We start from the raw sequence: 18,448 nt of genomic DNA on the forward strand, positions 1-18,448 counted from the left end.
GAGGGGCGGGCGAAAGACGCGGGACTGTACACGGCTGCTTGCAAAGACTACCCTTGGGGGCCCGGGCCCTTGGTGCAATGTAGAAGCTTGCCCTCAATGAGGTAGAACTTCTCCACGGTAGGGTATCCATTGGAAGACCACGACACATTATGCATTATGGTTGGCGGTCTACCATATCGGTTAAGGTTCTAACTCTGTCACTGGATGCCTTCCCGCAGAGGTTTACAACCGTTTCTATTCTAAATTTCGACTGTAAAATGCCCCGGCATATCGGCGAAGCGAGCGTACCACTGCGTCGGATCAGCAACCCCCTCTTCTAAACAGCCAATTTAGAAGGGGGGTCGGACCCCCCCTTCCAGATACAAAACTCGTCCATAACAGTGATCTTGAATCTCCGCTGCAATGAGATCTGGATCGTACGACCTGAACACAGTGCGCGGCGCGCGTGCGCGCCGACAGCTGAATTCTGGCGTGCCCAGTCACTCGAATAATGGCTTTGAGCTGCGTGTATCTACCGACTGTCTCATCCATCAAGCTCTGGCTTTCGTCTGACTGCCTTTGAACACACTACAAGCTACATCTAGTGACCACAAACTCCGAGTCCTCCATGCTGACCAGCAGGTTCTAGGTCGAGTGCTGCGACCCGTGCTCGCTTCTTGCCCGCGCACTTACTGGCTGGTACCCGCGCCCGCGTTCTTGGTCGAGTGGGTGCCTCGACGAGCAATCAGCGCTCAGCTCGTGGTGCCTTTACTTGCCCAATCTGCGCGAATACCCGCGCGTCCGCCCTCGCGTTCGGCTTGCCTGCCCTCTCGCTCGCCCGCTTGCCCTATCGTGCCCACATGCCCGCCCTCTTGAGCCTGCCCGCTCGTTCTTACCCGCCATGACTCGACAGCCTTTGAGGTCACGGATCTGGAGACGGAAGAGCTTGTGTTTGTCGGGACTCGGGAGCAAGAGGGAGACGGCGCTGCTCAAGTTCACGAAGGAGCCTGGCTGAGCGGACTACAGGAACAAGCGCGAGGCTGTGGACATCGTGTAGATGCTCCCGTTCTCGAGCTCGCACAATGCAATGGGCGTCGTCGTCAAGCTGAACAACGGCAGGTATCACGAGGTCACGGTGAGAGCACACTACGCTTGGTTTCGTCGTGTGTAGCTGACGGTACTAGTAGACCAGCTGCCAACGCCTTGCGTCTCGAGTGGGTGAGTGAGGTTTCTATCTTGCCCTTGGTCCAACACATCGTCTGACCGGGCATGCTCACCGAGATTGGTAGGGTTCAGATGCAACCGCGCATTGTGCAGCGTCCGAACGCTTGGTGCCTTGCGAGGGCGAGAGTCGGGAACATGACGGGCGGGAGCCGTCTGACGGTATGTGAATCTCGTGCCCTGGTTCGTCTTTTCGCTGATACCCATCACCTCGTCGGACGTCAGTTTCTCCCGCGCGTAGCGCGGCATCAGGGCCCACAAGCATAGATCTCGCCTTCGGGTAGTTGGCTATAAATGTCTGCGACCCCAACACGCTCGCCCACCGTCCCACCTGCCCACTGTCCCGCTCGCCTGCCGTCCCGTTCGCTCCTGCCAGTGGTCGCCTGCCGCCTCGCTCGCTCGCCCGACCGTACGCCTGTTCTTGCTCGGCTACCCGCGCTCGCCTTCTCGCCTGCTCGCACGCAGCTTCTCGCCCGCCTGTCCGCTCTTGCCATCCCTCACCCGCCTGCCCGATCTCGCTGTCCACTCTCTCTGCTCTGGATGGTCAGGTAGGGTCAGGTCAATCAGAATCGAGCTCCGCTAGATTACATAATGTTTTATCTTACATGAGATAAAGACTTATGGGCGAAGCTGCGGAGGCGTATCATACATAATCATTTTTTCATAACGATATTCAGACCCCGCACATGCATTTGAAACGACTGTAAATCCTGCGGAAAGGCATCCACTGGCATGAGCAATTGAAACGTTGTTGCCTCGTGCGATGTTCTATTGGCGCATAGCTCATACGCACAGCAAATCTTGACTCGAAAAGCCCCGTGGTGGAAAGGGCCCGGCTGCATTGGGATTGGTTGGATCCTAAGGATATTCACGTCTGATACGTCACTTCGTAGTACCTGGTCTGATGGAGCAATGTGTAGGCGAGGAAGTCAGATCATGGCATTACGTCTACGGTACAGTACTTACATAGAGCACCTGCGAGGCCTGAGGCCTGAGGCCTGACGACTGAAGTTGTTGAAGTACCGACGAACAGCTTCGCGTCAATTTCGAAGTGTCTCAACAGCACCCGATCTGATCATGGGGGATGTTCAAGTCCCAGGAAGCCTGGACGGTCAGCCCCAGTCTGAGGGAGACCCTACTCGATCTCTTTGACAGGAAAGCGTCGTATGTAGCAGAGGTTGGAGGAGGTTGTTCGGAAGAACTCGACGCTGTTGTATGGTGATGGTGATGGGATCAGCCTGAGGTGACCGTGACTCAAGAGGCCGTGAAGTATACTAGGTGACAAGTACTGTGAACAACAGAGCCTAGATAGATGACAGATAGCCTCACATCAGTTTCATTGACAGCGTCAAGTAGCAGGTAGACCTGGGAGCTGGAAGCTCTCAAGAACGTTGCGGCAGCGCGGTTACGCCGGGTCAGGTGATCGCGACGCGCGTCGCGTAGAGTCCTCCCATTGCAACCGAGAACTCAGCTGGATACAGTCGTTTGCATAATGGTTGTCGCATGCGCGCGACGAGAATCCTGTTTGGTCCTCTTTGGACCGGCCAAACAGTGACAGATCTGTGACAGATCTGCACCAACGCAAGTGGGCCATGGCTCGAACCGTGAACGCGCCGTCGCTCACTGCCTGCTGAACTGTGTCCTCTAGGCCCTTCTACCTTTTGTATCATAGATTACCACACTCTGCAAGGTCACTATGGAGGAGGACTCGTTTGCGTCCAGAGGGGAGTGTAAACAGATATCACCGGCTCGCCGAAGCAGGAGTGGAGTCTGAGAGAGAGGATGCGCTGGACCGTCCAAACAGATTGCCGAGACAGGTGCATTTTATCCCTGACAGAAAGGTGGTATCCATAATAACAAGCATGTATGCATCTACGCAGTTCTTGGGTAGTAGGAGCAGGCATGGTGAGTGTACGCGATGAAGATCGCACCAAACTACTCGAATAGGTAATGTCACAAGTCACTATTTGGCCGGTCCAAAGAGGTCCAAATATGAGTGACGTTTTCGTGGAAAAATACTTACCGGCAAGTCTTACTTTCCCGACTTAGAACTTAGTGTGATTGGCGCCCGTCCGAACGCGCCGATGCGGTACTTGCCTAATCGGGATGAACATCGCGCCTGCCAGGGCCGCTGCGCCAGGCGTTTTCCCCTTATTCTCTTTCATGTATAATGTCTCTTCATAAATTTCATACGCCTTCTTTTACGTGTTGCATCACCTGTTCTCTTCGATATAGTGAGAACCACAGGCTCATGACTATGGCTCTCATCGGAGATTCTACTGAAGCATCCCGGGCCATACGTCTCGTCGATGATGAGGGTCATGAGGATGACATGCTGAGAGGAAGTTTACAGACTCCCTTCTATAGAATTATTAGTGGGCTTCCGGATTCGCCGTGCAATGAACAGCAGCGCGCATAAAGGCCCGCAGACAGAGTTGCCACAATTGGCTAATGATTCCGCATTAGGCAATTCACCAGCCCTCGAAGCAGAATCAAGTGATCTAGCATGAGCAGACAACGGATCTGTGACTCACTGTAATCTATATACAGTGTTAACAAGGCCAGAAATATCCATTATTGTAGAGACCAAGTGTACGAAACGGAGCGAATCTAAGTCCGAGGTGTACGGGTCACGTGTCAACTAAGTAGCAAATCTTACGCGATAACTAAGGCGTAAGTGTAAGTATTTTTCCGCGATAACGACCGTCATATCCAAACAAGATTCTCGTCGCGCGCATGCGACAACCATTATGCAAACGACTGTACACGGTAGTGGCAGTCATTGACTCAGAGTACTGTACGTTTCTCCACTCTGGACTTGCACCATAATCCATACACGTATCTCATGTCCCTCCAGGAGTACTTCTGTACGAGCATGTCCCAAATTTAACTCAGTTCCGCTGCCAACCCAGACTCGCCGTCTTTCGAGTCGGATTCATCGCCGCGGCCAGTGCTAGGGTATCCCAGTTAAACGATCGCCACCGTGGTCTTTTGGCGCTGAGATTATGGGTGTAAGTGGCTACCTGTAGCATTGACCTGCCCATTGGTCCACTCTGGGAGTCTACTCAAGCTTTATATGGAGGCCCGGGCCCTACCAGGACCGGCATCTCAGAGCAACAAAGGCCGTCGGAACAGCTCGCTCCGGCCGTCTTGGATACTGTCATACCTCCCACAGGAGAGTTGTCCTCAAATATCTGACGGGACATGTTATTTTCGAAAGTTGCGCGGCCGAGGAGTTGCGTGGCCCGTCTGCAAGATAGGCAAAAGGCGATCGGGCGAGATCTACGCTGTGGAGAGCCAATAGCAGGCGATGCCGCGGCGAGGCCATCCGAGCGCCGTAATGGCCGCTTACTTGTGGCTTGTTTTTGCCCGCGCACCTGACGTCGACAGCCATTCTGGCCGGTCATCGTCCAGGAGGACCTGCGATGAGGCGCTGTATCCGCAGTGGACAGAATCGTATAAAAGACGGGCCTGCAAAACGCAAGATGCACATCGAGCCGTCCGCTGCAGCCATCCCCTCAACCTCAGACCTTGTACTCCCGCTTCAAAGTCAACGCCCTAGTCATCATGTCTGAGAACATAGATAATGAGGATCCGGCGACCTACGAGAACATGTACCATCTCAGTGAGCAGGAGCTTGCGTTCTTCAAATCGCAAACGGGCATCAAGGACGAAGAAGAACTGAAGCAGCACGTCATGAGTGTGCGGGCCGAGGCTTTGAAGGTATGATGAGACTTCCTCCCTTCGAACAGCCGGACCTGACGCAAATACTATCGCAGGTTACGCCTTACGCCTGTATCAAGGCCTTTGCCTTCACCAAGTACGCATCTTTTTCACGCCGTGTGCGAGTTTCGTTCAAGCCCCCATAATTGTCTTCGTGTCACAGGTTGATAGCCAATCGCTCGCCCGTGTACCAACAGGCGATTGCCATTGGCAAGGAGCGCAAGGGTGCTATCCTGCTTGACCTTGGTTGTTGCTGTGGGTATCGTTTTAAATAGCAGACTTAGTTGACGCCTGATTGGCTCCTGTGTAGTTGGCGTCGACGTCAGGAAGGCCGTAGCAGACGGATTCCCTGCTGGAAACGCCATAGGATCAGACCTTCATACAGGTGGGTACGGTTCAGCAGATGGTGTTGCTGTGCACTGACAATACAATCACTGTAGAATATTGGGATCTCGGTCACAAACTTTTCAGGACGACTCCGAAGGAGTTCCCGGCACATTTCCTCGGGGGCGACGCCTTTGACCCAGACTTCTTCCGCACGGCCCCACCCCTCAATGCCCCGCCTGAAGCCTCCGCGCCTGCGCTGTCCTCTTTGACAACCCTCACGCCTCTCCACGGACACGTCTCCGTGATTCATGTGTCATCCTTCTTCCACCTGTTCAGCGAGGAGAAGCAGCTTGAGCTGGCGCACAAGCTCGCCGGCCTTCTCTCGCCTATCCCGGGCTCTATGATCTTCGGGCTGCACAGCGGCCGGGCGGAGAAAGGCCTGAGGACGGAGAGCGCGAAGATGCGAATGGGCGAGTACATGTTCTGCCACTCGGATGAAAGCTGGAAGGAGCTTTGGGATGGCGTGGTGTTCAAGAAGGGTACGGTGGAGGTCAAGGCGTCTCTACACAATGTCAAGGAGCTGTTCGATAGCTGGGGAGTCGACACACTGGACATTCCCGATCGGATCAGGCAGGCGATCGCTGGGAACCGGTTGTTCCTGGTGTGGTCGGTGACAAGGCTGTGATCAGTGACCTTGGGCTGCGTGGTTCAGTCATCGCGTTCATTCAACATGAGCTCATGCGTTGGTAGCTGGCTCAACCCTGCTTGATGAAGCTCGCATAGTACTGCACCGGGTGTATACATATCACGTACACGTTGTACGACCTGACCGATTCCTGGGAGCTGGCATTGTACGACTAGAGTTGCTATTTCCGTATGCGAAACGGATTACTCACTGTTGAGAGCGATGCGTGCGAGTGTGTAGGCTGAGTAGGGGCAACGCGCTACAAATTTAAACTCCGACGCGTCCGCGCGCCACCCGCCTGCCGCGTCTCACGAAGTGGGCGCGGAAAGAGGTGCACTTTTCTCCGGTTCATCCACTTCAGAATATTCCGGAGAAGTGATGATAAATCATCTAAAATCAGGCTCGAGAAAGTCTTGAGGATGGATTTAGAGAAAAGGCCCTGCGGACATGGGAGCCTTCTACAGCCCCCCAATACGTGCATTACAAAAAAATCCATCCTCAAGACTTTGTTCTATGTATGTATGTGATCACGGTCATTTAGTTGTTACAGGAGCCAAAAACGCCAGGGAACGTCAGAAGTGCACCTCTTTCTCGCGGTGCGACGCGTGTTACGTAAGCGAGTCGACGCGCCACTAGCGCGTCTCGACGCGATCCTTGCTAGTCTTTTGGCCGTCCTCCGTGTAACCTTGCTTCTGGTCACATCCATTGGTCACAGAACTACCTGGGGCATCTCTTGTAACAGTTCAGCAAACATGTTACACCCAAAAACAACATCCAGTATATCAAAAGGTGAGTTCTGCATGTTTAGCCTCTATACTGATGATCCTCAGGCCGACAAGATCTCTTCGGACTAGACTGCTAGTTCATTTGGGGTAGTTCCGAGCCTGGGAGAGGTTGCTGTCATGATAGACCATCGCATATACAGCTTTTGCTGAGACACCAAATGCAGTCTGTGCAACATGCTGACCGAATTCCGATGTTATATTCATTCGATCCCTCTGTAAAACCACATGAACACTCGTGAGATACATGCCGTTCTATGTAAATATAGTCTCAATTTTATACAACTCGTGTCGAATGCTACAGCATGGGGAGAGAGTCGTGTCCACTTTCTCGACGCGTTTTGATCACGTGACAGGGGACGCTTTTCGGAAAGGCATTGCCCCTAGTCAGCAGAAAGTCGGATCCACGGGGAGAAACGTTCCCGGAACGGGGAACACGGAACGCGGAACATCACGCACCGTGACGACGTGTGACACCTTCGTTTATAGTGCTGCCACTCTCCTGCGGTTGCATTATAGTAATCTATAGTAATTGACCGTTCGGATCTTTATACATAGTGGTTCGTAGTAATCACAATGTCTTGTGGGCCATTGTTTGGTTGTTAGGTCACAACGCACTACGCAGTGGATGTGGTTAGCCAATTAAGGGTATTTCCTGATATGGAGAATATGCCCAATCAGGCAATGCTCGCTGGGCCACATTGGATCACGTGGTGAGTGCTGTCCCCGCCAGTGAGTATGAACCTGTATGAACGTCAAGTTATTACTGTAGATAAAAGTTCAAAGCGGCGCGGGGTGTGACGCGTGACACCCGAGCGACCATCAGGCGGCGCGGCGCGGGCGTCGGTGACCTGTGACGGAGCCCTCTTGGGCGGCGGGGCGGCGGGTTTTTGGTCAAACGGCGCCGCAGGCGGCGAAAATTTGATCTGTCACATCCGGCGGGCTCGACGGTGACCAGTGACAGTGTAGCATCGCCGGCGTGGCGGAGGGTCCTGTGACGTGTGACCGCCGCTTTGTATTTTTATCTACAGTAATAGCTTGTGATTCATCTATGGCAGTGAAAATACACCTACTTGTATTCAGTAGTCTATACTCTGCTGATGCTAGCACGATTGGGTTTTTGCAGCTTTATGTGTGACAGAGTCGGGACTCGGTGTATTAGTAAGCATTCTAGTAAGTATCTAAGTCCGTACTATTGACTTCCGGGTTTGGCAATTCGTGCTTATGACATAGGCCACTACATACGCTTTGCCCTCTGTCACTATGTGACCAGCGTTCCTAGGGGCGTTCCGCAGAGGCGTTCCCGGAACGCGTTCCGGGAACGTATCTCCCAGTCGATCGGACGTTCTCCTAGTCAGTGTAGGTTCGACACAAACCCCGCACGTGAGCGATGTGTGCGAGTGTGTGCGGGAAGCTCTCGATGAATCGGCGATCAGGAACGGCATGTCACGTGCAACGACGTCAGGCGTGAGATGCGATCGCCGGGAGAAGCGCTCTTACAAAGTGTCTCCCTCCATTTCGTCACTCCCAAGCCCTTGCTCGTCCCCGGCGCGTCTCTCTCTTCCCACTCGCCCTCACCACCGCATCTCTACCATGCCAGTCACCGCACCCTCACCACCCATTCTCTATTCGTTCGCGTCCCCCACCGAGCTCTGCGATGCGGTCGCGGACTTCATACTAAAGGCCCAGAAAGAAGCCATCGACAAGAAGGGCAGGTTTTCGGTCGCTTTATCCGGTGGCTCGCTGCCTCAACAGCTCAACGCTCTGATCAACAAGCCCGGCGTGAGGTGGGACAAGTGGTGCGTTGCCTTCTCCTCATTCCAGCCCGCTATCTGATTCCATCGCGCTCTCCTAGGCAAGTCTTCTACGCCGACGAGCGTGTCGTCCCCCTCGACCACCCCGACTCCAACCACAAACTCTGCACAGACGAGCTCTTCTCGAAAGTGCCCATCCCCAAGGATCACATACACACGATCGACCCCTCGCTCGCCGACGACCTCGAGGAGCTCTCGGACGCGTACGAGAAGGAGCTCATCCGCGAATTCGCGCAGAAAGACTCCGCCCGCTTCCCCATCTTCGATCTCATCCTCCTGGGCACCGGCCCGGACGGCCACACCGCGTCGCTCTTCCCCGGCCACCCGCTCCTCACGGAGGAGGATCGCTGGGTCGCGTACATAGAGGACAGCCCTAAGCCACCCGCGAGGCGCATCACCTTCACCTACCCCGTCATCAACCACGCTGCGCGCGTCGCCTTCGTCGCGAGTGGTGCGGCCAAGGCAGATACCCTGCAGACCGTTTTCGACAAGCCCGAGGAGGGCCTCCCTGCGTCCAGAGTGCGGCCTTCGCACCCAGGCCAGGTCTACTGGTTCGTCGACGATCCGGCCGTTTCGAAGGTGCAGTTCCCAAGAACCCCATTCAAACTCTGATCGAGGGATAGGCTTCGTGCGAGAACCTTGAGGAGATAGGTAGCACGGAGGCAGAAGCAACAACATAAATATGTATATCATCGCGCTTAGTGTATTCTTTCTGCCATTACCTTTGTGCCCTTCCCGTAGTCGTAGTACTTATGCCATCAAGCTCTAGTTCATGCTGCACTCTGCTCGGTTGAGCCACACATGTTATGCGCGCAATGGGTCGTTCCAGTAGTCGTAAAGTCGTCATAATATGGTCTGGCACGGAGCTCAAGGCGTCCTAGCCGCCAAACTAATAGCACCTTCAGCCGCGGCGCCAGGCGATACGGCCTCAGACGCGCCCAGCTCCGGGAAGACTGTCACCAAAACGAGGTCGAGAATGAAGAGCATGAGATGCGCGTTACAGGCCTGAGAAGAAAGCGGGTCCAGAATTCCGTCGATCGCGCTCGTCCGTGCTTCTGAAGTAGGGCCCAGCACTATCGCCAGCGGCGCTAGAGAACCCATTGGAAACTTGTCAGTGCCTTGTACGAGACATAGGCACCGAAGCCAAGATGACTGACCTGGAATGGCGGCGAGTAACCTCCTCCCGAGGGCAGCCCTCATAACGGCTTGTTCTTCGAGAGTTGGATCTGGTGGGGGCGGCGCTGGCCAGCCTTCCGGGAACAAAGCCCTCTTTGCGCTCCGCACGACTCCGGCTATCCTGTCCGGCGACAATGCGTGTGTGTACAGGAGGTAGGGGAGGAGCCGCGAGAGGAACGGATCGAGTGCGGTGAGCGGCAAGGCAAGCGTTTGGGTGAGTGCGCGCGCGGTGAGCGACGGCGGGAGGAGGGTCTGGACAAGGTGGAGGGACGGAGCGGTGTAATTCGGCGGAGATGGTGGGGCCGAGGGAGGGGTCGAGTGTAGGGCGGCAGGGGTAGAAGAGGAAGAGTTGGACGCCGTCTGGACCGTCGAAGCCGATGTCGTCCGGAGGAGAGGGTTCACGGACGATATCGAGGTGGGGGTAGGCGGGCCTCGGGGCGGTGTTACTGGTTGCGACACGACTCTTAACGGCGCAGACACGGCGGCCAGGCTACCCGGAATGGCGATTGGGTTGGGGGAAGGGACGGGACTTGGTATTACATCGGGTGTCAAGGGCCGACTCGTAGGCGAATCCGGGAAGAGAGGTGCGCTCTCGTTAACCCTCTTGACGGTGTTCCGGGCTTGTCTGTATGTGTGAATTAGGAGGAGGCATACCCCAGATATGGATTGGATGGCAGAGAGAAAGACAATGGCTAGTGATTGCAGTGAGAACCCTTGGCGGGACGCATGCGCCCCGTCCGAAGTGGATGTAGGATGTCCAGGACGAGGTGGCTGTGGAAGCAGAACGTCAGTGTTGGGTAAGTCACGTCAGCCAAGTGTAGCATTCAGTCGGACGAGTACGTGAACCGAGGCACACGGATGCATCTATTCCGATAAGAGAGTATGTACATCCGGCGATAGCGCGTCGCCCCGTGGAAATCACTGGGAAAGAAACGGATAGCGTGCAGACACACCTCGACACCCTTGCCCTTGTCCTGCTCCGCTCCCAGCTGGTCCAGCAAGATCTTGTGGATGAACCAAGGTTGGGTCACTCGTGGCATGACGCTCTTCAGGAGCACACTCAGGATGATCTCCCGGACAATATACCGCTCCGCCTCCGAGTCGTAGTCTTCTGGCGGAAGGCAAGCCTTGAGGATATGGTCTACAGCCTGGCGAACGTAGACATCGTCGACGCGTCCATCCGCGCTGATAGCCATGTGCGGCTGTAGGTGATGAAAGAGTTGAGGTAGGGTCGCTGCGCCGCCAGTCGCATACGAGGTGTGTAACTTTGCCCTTGCGCTTCGGAAGTCGACATAATGCTGCGTCAGGAGAGTAGGGAGGTCGCGGAAGACCAGAGGAGAAAGGTCCGTCGCGAGAAGACGGGCCTCGAGCGTGCGTACTACGCTTGTAAGGATGCGCGTAATCTCGGGGAGGAACTCCTTGTCATAACGCGTAATCTTTGTCCACCACGGGTTCACGTATGCGCGCAAGGCAAGCGCGACGAAGTCGTACAGCTCACCATTCAAGACAGGCACAGCCAGGGGGGAGGTCAGCAGTGGCGGAAGGTCGGCATCGGCAGGGAGGGTAGGAAAGAGCAGGCGACGGGGAAGCGAGACAGGCTTCGGTGCAGGTTTGGTGGCAGGCTTGTCCCCAAGCGAAGACGAGCCGGACTTGACGGAGCGTACAGAGTGGCGGAGAGAGGGCGCGAGGCCCGTGGACATCGTCGCGGACGACGAGCGCAGTACTGCCGGATTCAGAAGGCCACAATCCATGTCGCACGTGGCTCGGGAAGGCTGCTAGCGCCCGCTTGAGGATCGAGTATGTTAGCCGTTGGTTAGCCGGGCATGGTCACGGTAGAAACAGTCGGCCTCTCTCTTGCCAGCCACACTCACCGTCGACGTCGTTCACCGCGTTCGTCGCCCTTGGTGTGCTAGTGTCGAGCGAGCGCCATCTCTGTGAGACCGGTGAGCGGCGCTACCTCCCCTTGAACAGTGACGGCCATCTGATGTTTCGATTTCTCTCCTTGCACAGACAGCTCTTTATCTGACCTGAATGCGCTAGCAACAGTCACTTAACAGATCTACTCGCCGACACTCCTTACATTCATTCGTTCTTTTCTCTGGTCCTGGCCAGACCAGCGGTCACCAGTACCCTACAATGCCTAATGTCCCTCAAGTGCGCCCTCGAGATGGAAGCTCCAACGGTGGTGGTCTCTCCACGTCGACCGTCATTATCATCGCTGTTGTATGTGGCTCCGTGCTCATACTCGCCTCCGTCCTGTTCCTCTGGCGATGCTTCGTGCGCCTCGTCCATCGCAAGAAGTCAAACCCTCTGCCACCAGTACAACTGCTCGCACATCAGCGTGGACCGCATACTACTTCACTGTCGGAGCGCAAAACCTTCTATTCCAGCGACGCAGACAGCACTTTTGGCCTCACATACAAAACTGGCCTTGCGCACACACCGAGTGACGGCTCACTGACACCTGGTGGTTCGGTCTACCCAAGCCGGTCGAACAGCGCTAATACCGAAGATGGCGTGTCCACCGAAACTGTATCTGCACTCGGCCAGCCGCTTTCCGTGGACACTGCAATGCTTCCGAATCTTGATGTTGCAGGGGCGACCTCGCGCGATAACCTAACCCAATCGCCGAGTACGGCCCTATCGGACGCGTCGTCCATACACTCCCATGTCACGTCCAGTAATGGGCATCTGACAGCCCGAACGCCCCGCCCGTTTCCGCGCTCGCAGTCACGGCCGTTGTCCTTGGCGTCGTCGACCGCCACGATGCAAACATTCCAGAGCACACAGAGCAAACGCAGCGTTATCCGCGGGGCGCCGCATAGTCGACACAGCAGCATCCAGATCATTTTACCTGCCCCACTCGCGCCTGAGTCGTATCCTTACGAACAACTTGCGATGAACGCTATGGGTTCAAGAAGCAGCTACTTCTTCAACAGTGGTCAAGATGATGCCTCAGTCCGCGGGAGCGTAGCTTCAGACCAGTGGGTGCAAGGGGGTGCTCGTTCGATGAGTCTGAGTGGTATACCGGAGTCCCCCACCGGACCTGCCCCTGGCCCAAGCTACGTCCGCGGTCCCCGCAGTCTTTCGCAGCCTTCACGACCGTCTTCCTCGCATCAATCCTTCCGACGCAGTCAATCACAGTCTCGCATGGACAGTTCGCCGCTACGAACTCAAGTCACAGCATACCCGTACCAAATCCCACCTCCACCTGTGCCGCAGATACCCGCAGCATTTGCAGCCGTGCCAAGACCTAGCCCAGATGCGGAGGACCCACCGTACAGACAGGGCCGCCCGGAGCCCGTGCGCCGTGGGTCGTCGCCCTCTCTCTCTGGGCGTCCCACACGGGAAGCAAGCCGCGGCCGCTCTCATGCGGACACTGGGCAAACGGGTCCATCAGAACCCCGGAGACAAAGTTCGCGCTCACGGTCACGAAGGAACACGCTGCGGAAACCGCGGAAGGAGGTAGACGTGCCGCCTTGACCTTGTGGGGATGTGGAGGTCGCTTCCGACGTCTGTATCTGACGGTGGTGTGGTTTTGTGCATGTGTGGACTCGCAATGTCATGGACGCCACGCGAGCGAACACTCATTACTCATTGTCAGTCAATGTGCATGGTATATAGTACAACCAACTAGAGCAGTCTACGCATCGAAAACACTCATCCGTCACAGGCGCACCTTGGCCTGGGTAGGCCCGATCTGAGGTACCTGAGCGTGTTCAGCGCTGCGCTTTCTCCGCTGCTGACCGTCCCCTGACCGAATGTGTACTAGGACTGATATATGATAGCTCATGTACTCAAAGGCTATCATGCAGCGTTTATTGCGGCGCAGCAACATCACTGCAAATCCGCTCCGGTCGATCACAGGTACGGCGCTTGACTGACACGTACGTATGTGCGTATGCTATAAAGCTTGGACAAGGTTATGTAGGACGTAGCGAAGATCACTGCATACCTTTGTGCACGTAGGCGAATCCAATGTCCGAGTCGCTGCTTCCAAGTTATGGATGTTCATACTCGAAAGAGAAGCTCAGGCCAGAGCCGCTCACATTTGGTGCGTCCATTGGCATAGGTCATGTTTGGGGAACGTCGTTCTAATCACCATGCACAGGGGATCTTCCGTACACGGTTGATGCAGCTGTGAGGGCAAATTGGGATGATCCTTTGGGAAATTATGCGGACTATACGCCTGTGAGTTGATAGGCATCGCACACCGCGGCTCATCGATGAGTTGTATTGAACTCGACTTCAGGATTCGCGCGAAACTCCAGCGCAGAGAGCTTCCCGGCTCAGAATCAGCATGTACACCATGTTCATCGATGACATCCGTAGGCATGAAATTTGGACCATCAACCACGGCGATTCAATTCTGCGCTTGTAAGTCAAGGCCTGGAGACTATTTCTACGGCCTCATTCGCGATGGAGCTGACGGCGTGTCAATATTGTAGCAGTCCAGCCCCTGTAACCGTACCCCGGGGGCGCAAGGCCCTGAACGGACTCATTAACAGTATTGTCCGAAGGTTCCTGAAACTTTTCACCCTGTATCAGTCAAAGGAGCAGAAGAAGGTGCGTCGTAACGCGTCGATATCGATACCGAAGATCTGACGACGAACGCGATGCTGTAGCGTCGGACGGAAGTTCACGAGAAACTGACAGCTGCTATAGCAAGTGCACTAGGCGACAGAGCCGCCGAGTTAATCTCTCTCGATGGACTGTGTACTGCGCCTGAAAAGCAAGGACTCGGATATGCGTCCGTGCTCCTCGATGAACTATTCACGATGGTGCGAGGCCCTGACCTTAGCATCTCATGTCCACCGCTGACCTCCCCTTCGCCCCACACAGGCCGATGCACAGTCGCGTGGTACTTGGTTGATCACGACACATCGGACTCAGACATTCTACGAGCGATTCGGCTTCAAGACCATCGCGTCGTTCTCAGTGGGCGAAACCAACCCGACTTGGAAAGGGGACCCTGTGATAGTATGCTTAGTGAGTGGATCGCGCTTATCAACAAAATGAGCGGTCCAACACCTGGCTACTGCCGTCCTTTTACAGATGCTGAGGGAGCCTGAAACAATGACACTGTTTCATGGCGAGAAGGCCGTTGCTTAAGCTGGTTCGTACAGGCCCAACACTCTGGCTTGTGGCAACGACGTTACACTGGCGACTGAGGAAGATTTCGAGTTCATGCTGAAGATGGGCAACAGGGCTCCATATTTGCGAGGGTTAGTTCGAGGGAAGGCAAACAATGGAATTTTGTGTATTAGCCAACAAATGCGAGATGTGGGTCTCATCCACGCTGCAGGTTGATCGGAGCGGACTACAAGACGACGGCAATGTTGTTATGAAGCTGAATAGCTCATGCGGAATTCGTTGCGTCATCACAGACATCGAGACCACAGATGTACTGGTTGCCACGTTCGTGGCCTGGGCGACCTCGCATTGAGGTCGCCATGCGTGAATTATTACGCGCAACGAGCAGTGTACAGAAAAGCGGACAACAAAACATTATTGAATTCCTGAAATCTGTCAGGTCAAAGCATCCCGAATCCGTCTTCGGCGTCGTCGCCGCCCCAACCAGCTGCACCCATCTCTTCGTGCATATGCGAATCATCTGGAGAACTTGGTGAGGCTGGGCGGTCTTCAATCGGGTTCTTATCCTCAACGCCAGAGGGCGTCTCAGGAAGAGCTGGCACTGGTTTCGCCAATCCAGCGCTGGGTTGCTGAGTTTGGTACCAGGAAATTTGAACCTGACCGATAGTCGAAATGCTTGTGCCCTTCGATAATGCCTGCGCCGACAGGCGTTGAATACGAAATCATGACGTACGTCGTTGCACTCACCTGCTCTGCGGCCATCCTCGATTTGAAGCCGACTATTGTATCACCGTCGTCTGTGGTGTCTACAGACTCAACTTGACCACCCGGCTGGCATACGATGTTAAGACCAGTCCTGTTGATCGTGAAAGGGCTACCTACCTCGTACCAGTCACGAACTGCCTGCACGTTGTCGCCACTGATGCCTTTGAGCAGAAGTTTTTTCGGACGAAGATCGAGCTTCATGCTGCCCCTTGGGGGGCCACCACGCATGGCACCGCGATAGCCTCCGCGAAGCACCCGGCCCCTCGCACGACCTCTGTACGGTCGGTGGGTACTGCTGGGATAGGTACCCTCGGCGGCATCTGATAAGCCGAGACTCGCAGCCTGTGGTTCATCGAGTCAAAATCATGGCCTGGACACGCCCCGATGGACTGCTTACCTCCGCTTTCAGCTTGGCCAGCATTGCCTTCAGCTCCTCCGTGTTCTCCTCGCCCTCGCCGTCCGTAGCCGCGACGGCATGCAATTCTAGCTCCTTATCCAGGCGTTCACGCTCTAATCGCAGCTTATCCTCCACGCTCGGAGTAGCACTCCTTGCTTTCTTGATAGCGGGCGCAGGCGGTGTACTGCTAGTGGGTGGCGGTGTTTGAGGGGTCGACGAGGATGGCTTCATCTCCTCGCCCAGCTTCCGCAAGCGGGTCATTATGGTTTTCTTCTCCTCACCGGAGGTCGTGGAGAGCTGCGCCATGAGAGATTTCTGCTCGGCGATCTGCTGCTCCAGCAGTTTTTGCTTCGCGGCTAACGCTGCAGCTGCTGAAGGAGCCGTCGAAGGCTTTCGTGCTCGCGTCGAGGTGGAGGGTACGGGTTGAGAAGTGGAAGCTTCTGTGGAAGCAGAAGCAGAAGCAGCTGGTGAGGCGTCCTTCACAGCTAGATTTGCTACGAGAGGTGCAGACGCAGCAAGAGCGCGCTGACCAGCCTGGCCATGGGCGCCCATGGGTCGATGCCAGAATACCTTGACGAACCTATTCCCGAAGACGGCGTCCTCCGATTTCCATGCGGCCAACGCCTGATCGTGATTGGAGAATGTGACGAGCGCCTTCGCGCTGACCGCGTCAACGGCGACGTTGGTGACCGTACCGAAACGCTTAAACCACTCGTTGACGGAGCCAAGGCTGAGTTTGTCTTCTGGAATCTTCTCCACGACGAGCGTCTTGTCATTACGCCTCTCAGGACGGAAACTCTGTGCGTCTCCTCCAAAGATGCCGTGCCCTCCGCGACCACCGCCTCCTCGTCCACCTCGAGAACCCCGCATTCCTGTAGGTTGGTACGGTATTGACGGGCCTGCCATATCGACGTCCTGAGGGCCTGCCATCATCCCATTCACACCATTCGGCGCGCTGGGTCCGTTCATCGGATTTACGCTCGGAGTGTTCGAATCCTGCATGATTGGCTCTGCCCGAGGGACCTGATCTCTGGGTAATTGCGGACGGTCGTCTTGTGGTCTATGTGGGGTAAGATCTTGGATGACAGGAAGCTCTCCAGGTTTCCTCGCTATATGGTTACTTCCGTCGCCTTCTCTGGGTATCATGGGCGCGCGAGGGTACATAGGTCGATTGCCCGTGGACGGACCTGCCCCCTGCATTGGCCTCATATCCATGCGCTCGTGAGGGTCGTAAGCAGCGTTTGGCGCGCCAGCAACGTTGCCCATCCCATTGGCCATCATGGGCATGAAGGGCACCCCGCCATTCATCGGGAACAATTGCGAAGGGATGACGGCGTCCTCGCCATGGCTATACTTGCAGAAGGCACCGCGAGCGCAATACCCATTGTCTGCGCAAGTACGTTAGGCAAGAAGGCATGATAAGGGACCTATGACTCACTGTAGTAGTCGCGGCAGACTCCTTTCATTGCCCCTGGTGGTTGGTACCGACCATGACCATTCTGCATACCCATGGGCCCGTTGCCCATGCCCATCCCGCCATCCATGAAGTCCCCTCTCCCGGTCAGACCCATTCTCGCCGATTGACCACCCCATGATGACCGGTGAGCATCGTTGCGTCCATGTCGCGAGAACTGACCATCGCGGTCTAAGCGCGGACCTTTAGCTGGCGGTCGGGGGTCGCGGTCGTCGCCCTCGAAACTTCGCTTTCGTCCTCGTTCCGGAGGTATTGGTCCTGCGGAAGCCATGACGGCATCTAATGGAATGGGTATGCCGGCGTCGCCGTTGATGGAGGAAACCCTGAAGAGGGAGATGTGGCAGAGTATGGGAGGTAGGATTTTGTCCGTAGTGCGGTGAAGAGGGTGTCGACGAAAGTACCAGTCTCTGATTGACCAAAAGCAGTTGGTGAATGAGCAAACTTAAGGCAGCTTGCGGCGCACCCTTTTCTAGGAACTCCTCCAATTGTCCTGCCAGCTCCTTCCGCATCTCGTTCTCAGGCGCATTGTGCTTCAAAAGGGCAAGGATGTAGTCTCCGAGGGCCCCGGGCTCTGCATCACATCTACACAACAATCAGAACACGTACATCACTGGCGTGGGGTTAGTCTTACATTGGTTCAAGAGACCTGACTAGCCATGGCTTGAGGATGTTTGCAGTCTCCGGGTCAAAGAGCATACTCTGCGCGGACAGGGACGCAGATGCGAATGAAGGATAGGGTGGTGAGTATATGCGAACTGCAAGCGAGTGGTGGTCCGAACAGTAGCCTGAAGTCGTAGTTTCATAGAGGCGTCAAACTTCCGGTGGTTCCCCATCACGTGCGCCCTTCCTCTCCGAGTCGGGTGTACTCTGGTGTACTTCGACTTGACTTCGACTCTGAAGTGCTCACTCAGGCTGGCTGTGCTGCTGAGCCCTACTGCGACGCAACTTACTGAACTGTGCTACAATGCTTCACGCCCATCAAATGCAAGTCCCGGACCATTATCTCGTCTG

The 18,448-nt window shown here is 55.5% G+C and overlaps 7 protein-coding genes across 7 annotated transcripts; 5 read left to right on the plus strand and 2 right to left on the minus strand.

The window, feature by feature from the left end:
- Window positions 1–1,417: 1,417 nt before the first annotated feature.
- On the plus strand, window positions 1,418–1,785 carry B0H18DRAFT_199711 (uncharacterized protein). The gene has a single exon (XM_048037076.1). The coding sequence runs from the start codon at window positions 1,495–1,497 to the stop codon at window positions 1,750–1,752; it is 258 nt and encodes an 85-aa protein (XP_047900584.1). The 5' UTR covers window positions 1,418–1,494; the 3' UTR covers window positions 1,753–1,785.
- Window positions 1,786–4,767: 2,982 nt separating this feature from the next.
- Window positions 4,768–5,935, plus strand: B0H18DRAFT_867436 (uncharacterized protein; the record flags this gene model as incomplete). Its single annotated transcript, XM_048039863.1, has 5 exons — window positions 4,768–4,923; window positions 4,980–5,020; window positions 5,087–5,178; window positions 5,234–5,308; window positions 5,364–5,935. 5 exons carry the CDS (start codon window positions 4,768–4,770, stop codon window positions 5,933–5,935), a joined length of 936 nt encoding a protein of 311 aa, XP_047900585.1.
- A 2,375-nt stretch (window positions 5,936–8,310) lies between these two features.
- B0H18DRAFT_867771 (6-phosphogluconolactonase) lies at window positions 8,311–9,143 on the plus strand (the record flags this gene model as incomplete). Its single annotated transcript, XM_048039884.1, has 2 exons — window positions 8,311–8,516; window positions 8,573–9,143. 2 exons carry the CDS (start codon window positions 8,311–8,313, stop codon window positions 9,141–9,143), a joined length of 777 nt encoding a protein of 258 aa, XP_047900586.1.
- Window positions 9,144–9,398: 255 nt separating this feature from the next.
- Window positions 9,399–11,407, minus strand: B0H18DRAFT_867114 (PXA domain-containing protein; the record flags this gene model as incomplete). Its single annotated transcript, XM_048039837.1, has 3 exons — window positions 9,399–9,619; window positions 9,689–10,478; window positions 10,661–11,407. The coding sequence occupies 3 exons, from the start codon at window positions 11,405–11,407 to the stop codon at window positions 9,399–9,401; spliced, it is 1,758 nt and encodes a 585-aa protein (XP_047900587.1).
- A 77-nt stretch (window positions 11,408–11,484) lies between these two features.
- B0H18DRAFT_199818 (uncharacterized protein) lies at window positions 11,485–13,438 on the plus strand. The gene is made up of 2 exons (XM_048037078.1): window positions 11,485–11,650; window positions 11,718–13,438. Exon 2 carries the CDS (start codon window positions 11,844–11,846, stop codon window positions 13,188–13,190), a length of 1,347 nt encoding a protein of 448 aa, XP_047900588.1. The 5' UTR covers window positions 11,485–11,650; window positions 11,718–11,843; the 3' UTR covers window positions 13,191–13,438.
- B0H18DRAFT_199934 (uncharacterized protein) lies at window positions 13,439–15,004 on the plus strand. Its single transcript, XM_048037079.1, has 7 exons — window positions 13,439–13,761; window positions 13,819–13,898; window positions 13,960–14,084; window positions 14,156–14,273; window positions 14,333–14,488; window positions 14,550–14,696; window positions 14,763–15,004. The coding sequence occupies exons 1-7, from the start codon at window positions 13,686–13,688 to the stop codon at window positions 14,817–14,819; spliced, it is 759 nt and encodes a 252-aa protein (XP_047900589.1). The 5' UTR covers window positions 13,439–13,685; the 3' UTR covers window positions 14,820–15,004.
- Window positions 14,993–18,216, minus strand: B0H18DRAFT_970925 (uncharacterized protein). The gene is made up of 7 exons (XM_048043746.1): window positions 18,069–18,216; window positions 17,901–18,019; window positions 17,402–17,716; window positions 15,964–17,351; window positions 15,684–15,908; window positions 15,549–15,632; window positions 14,993–15,496 (listed from the first exon to the last, which is right to left on the minus strand). Exons 1-7 carry the CDS (start codon window positions 18,131–18,133, stop codon window positions 15,242–15,244), a joined length of 2,451 nt encoding a protein of 816 aa, XP_047900590.1. The 5' UTR covers window positions 18,134–18,216; the 3' UTR covers window positions 14,993–15,241.
- Between the last annotated feature and the right edge of the window lie 232 nt (window positions 18,217–18,448).

This window comes from Fomitopsis serialis (assembly GCF_022376445.1).
Source record: "Fomitopsis serialis strain Sig1Antser10 chromosome Unknown B0H18scaffold_2, whole genome shotgun sequence".
In the NCBI taxonomy this organism is placed as follows: Eukaryota; Fungi; Basidiomycota; class Agaricomycetes; order Polyporales; family Fomitopsidaceae; genus Fomitopsis; species Fomitopsis serialis.

Coding starts and splice junctions, on each gene's coding strand:
- B0H18DRAFT_199818 (XM_048037078.1), top strand. CDS start 11,844: ATGCCTAATGTCCCTCAAGTGCGCCCTCGAGATGGAAGCTCCAACGGT.
- B0H18DRAFT_199711 (XM_048037076.1), top strand. CDS start 1,495: ATGTCTGCGACCCCAACACGCTCGCCCACCGTCCCACCTGCCCACTGT.
- B0H18DRAFT_199934 (XM_048037079.1), top strand. CDS start 13,686: ATGTCCGAGTCGCTGCTTCCAAGTTATGGATGTTCATACTCGAAAGAG. Junction 13,762..13,818: donor GCCAGAGCCGCTCACATTTG/GTGCGTCCATTG, acceptor CACCATGCACAG/GGGATCTTCCGTACACGGTT. Junction 14,085..14,155: donor GGCGATTCAATTCTGCGCTT/GTAAGTCAAGGC, acceptor TCAATATTGTAG/CAGTCCAGCCCCTGTAACCG.
- B0H18DRAFT_970925 (XM_048043746.1), bottom strand. CDS start 18,133: ATGCTCTTTGACCCGGAGACTGCAAACATCCTCAAGCCATGGCTAGTC. Junction 17,717..17,900: donor GGAGGAGTTCCTAGAAAAGG/GTGCGCCGCAAG, acceptor CCATTCCATTAG/ATGCCGTCATGGCTTCCGCA. Junction 15,909..15,963: donor TGGCCAAGCTGAAAGCGGAG/GTAAGCAGTCCA, acceptor GATGAACCACAG/GCTGCGAGTCTCGGCTTATC.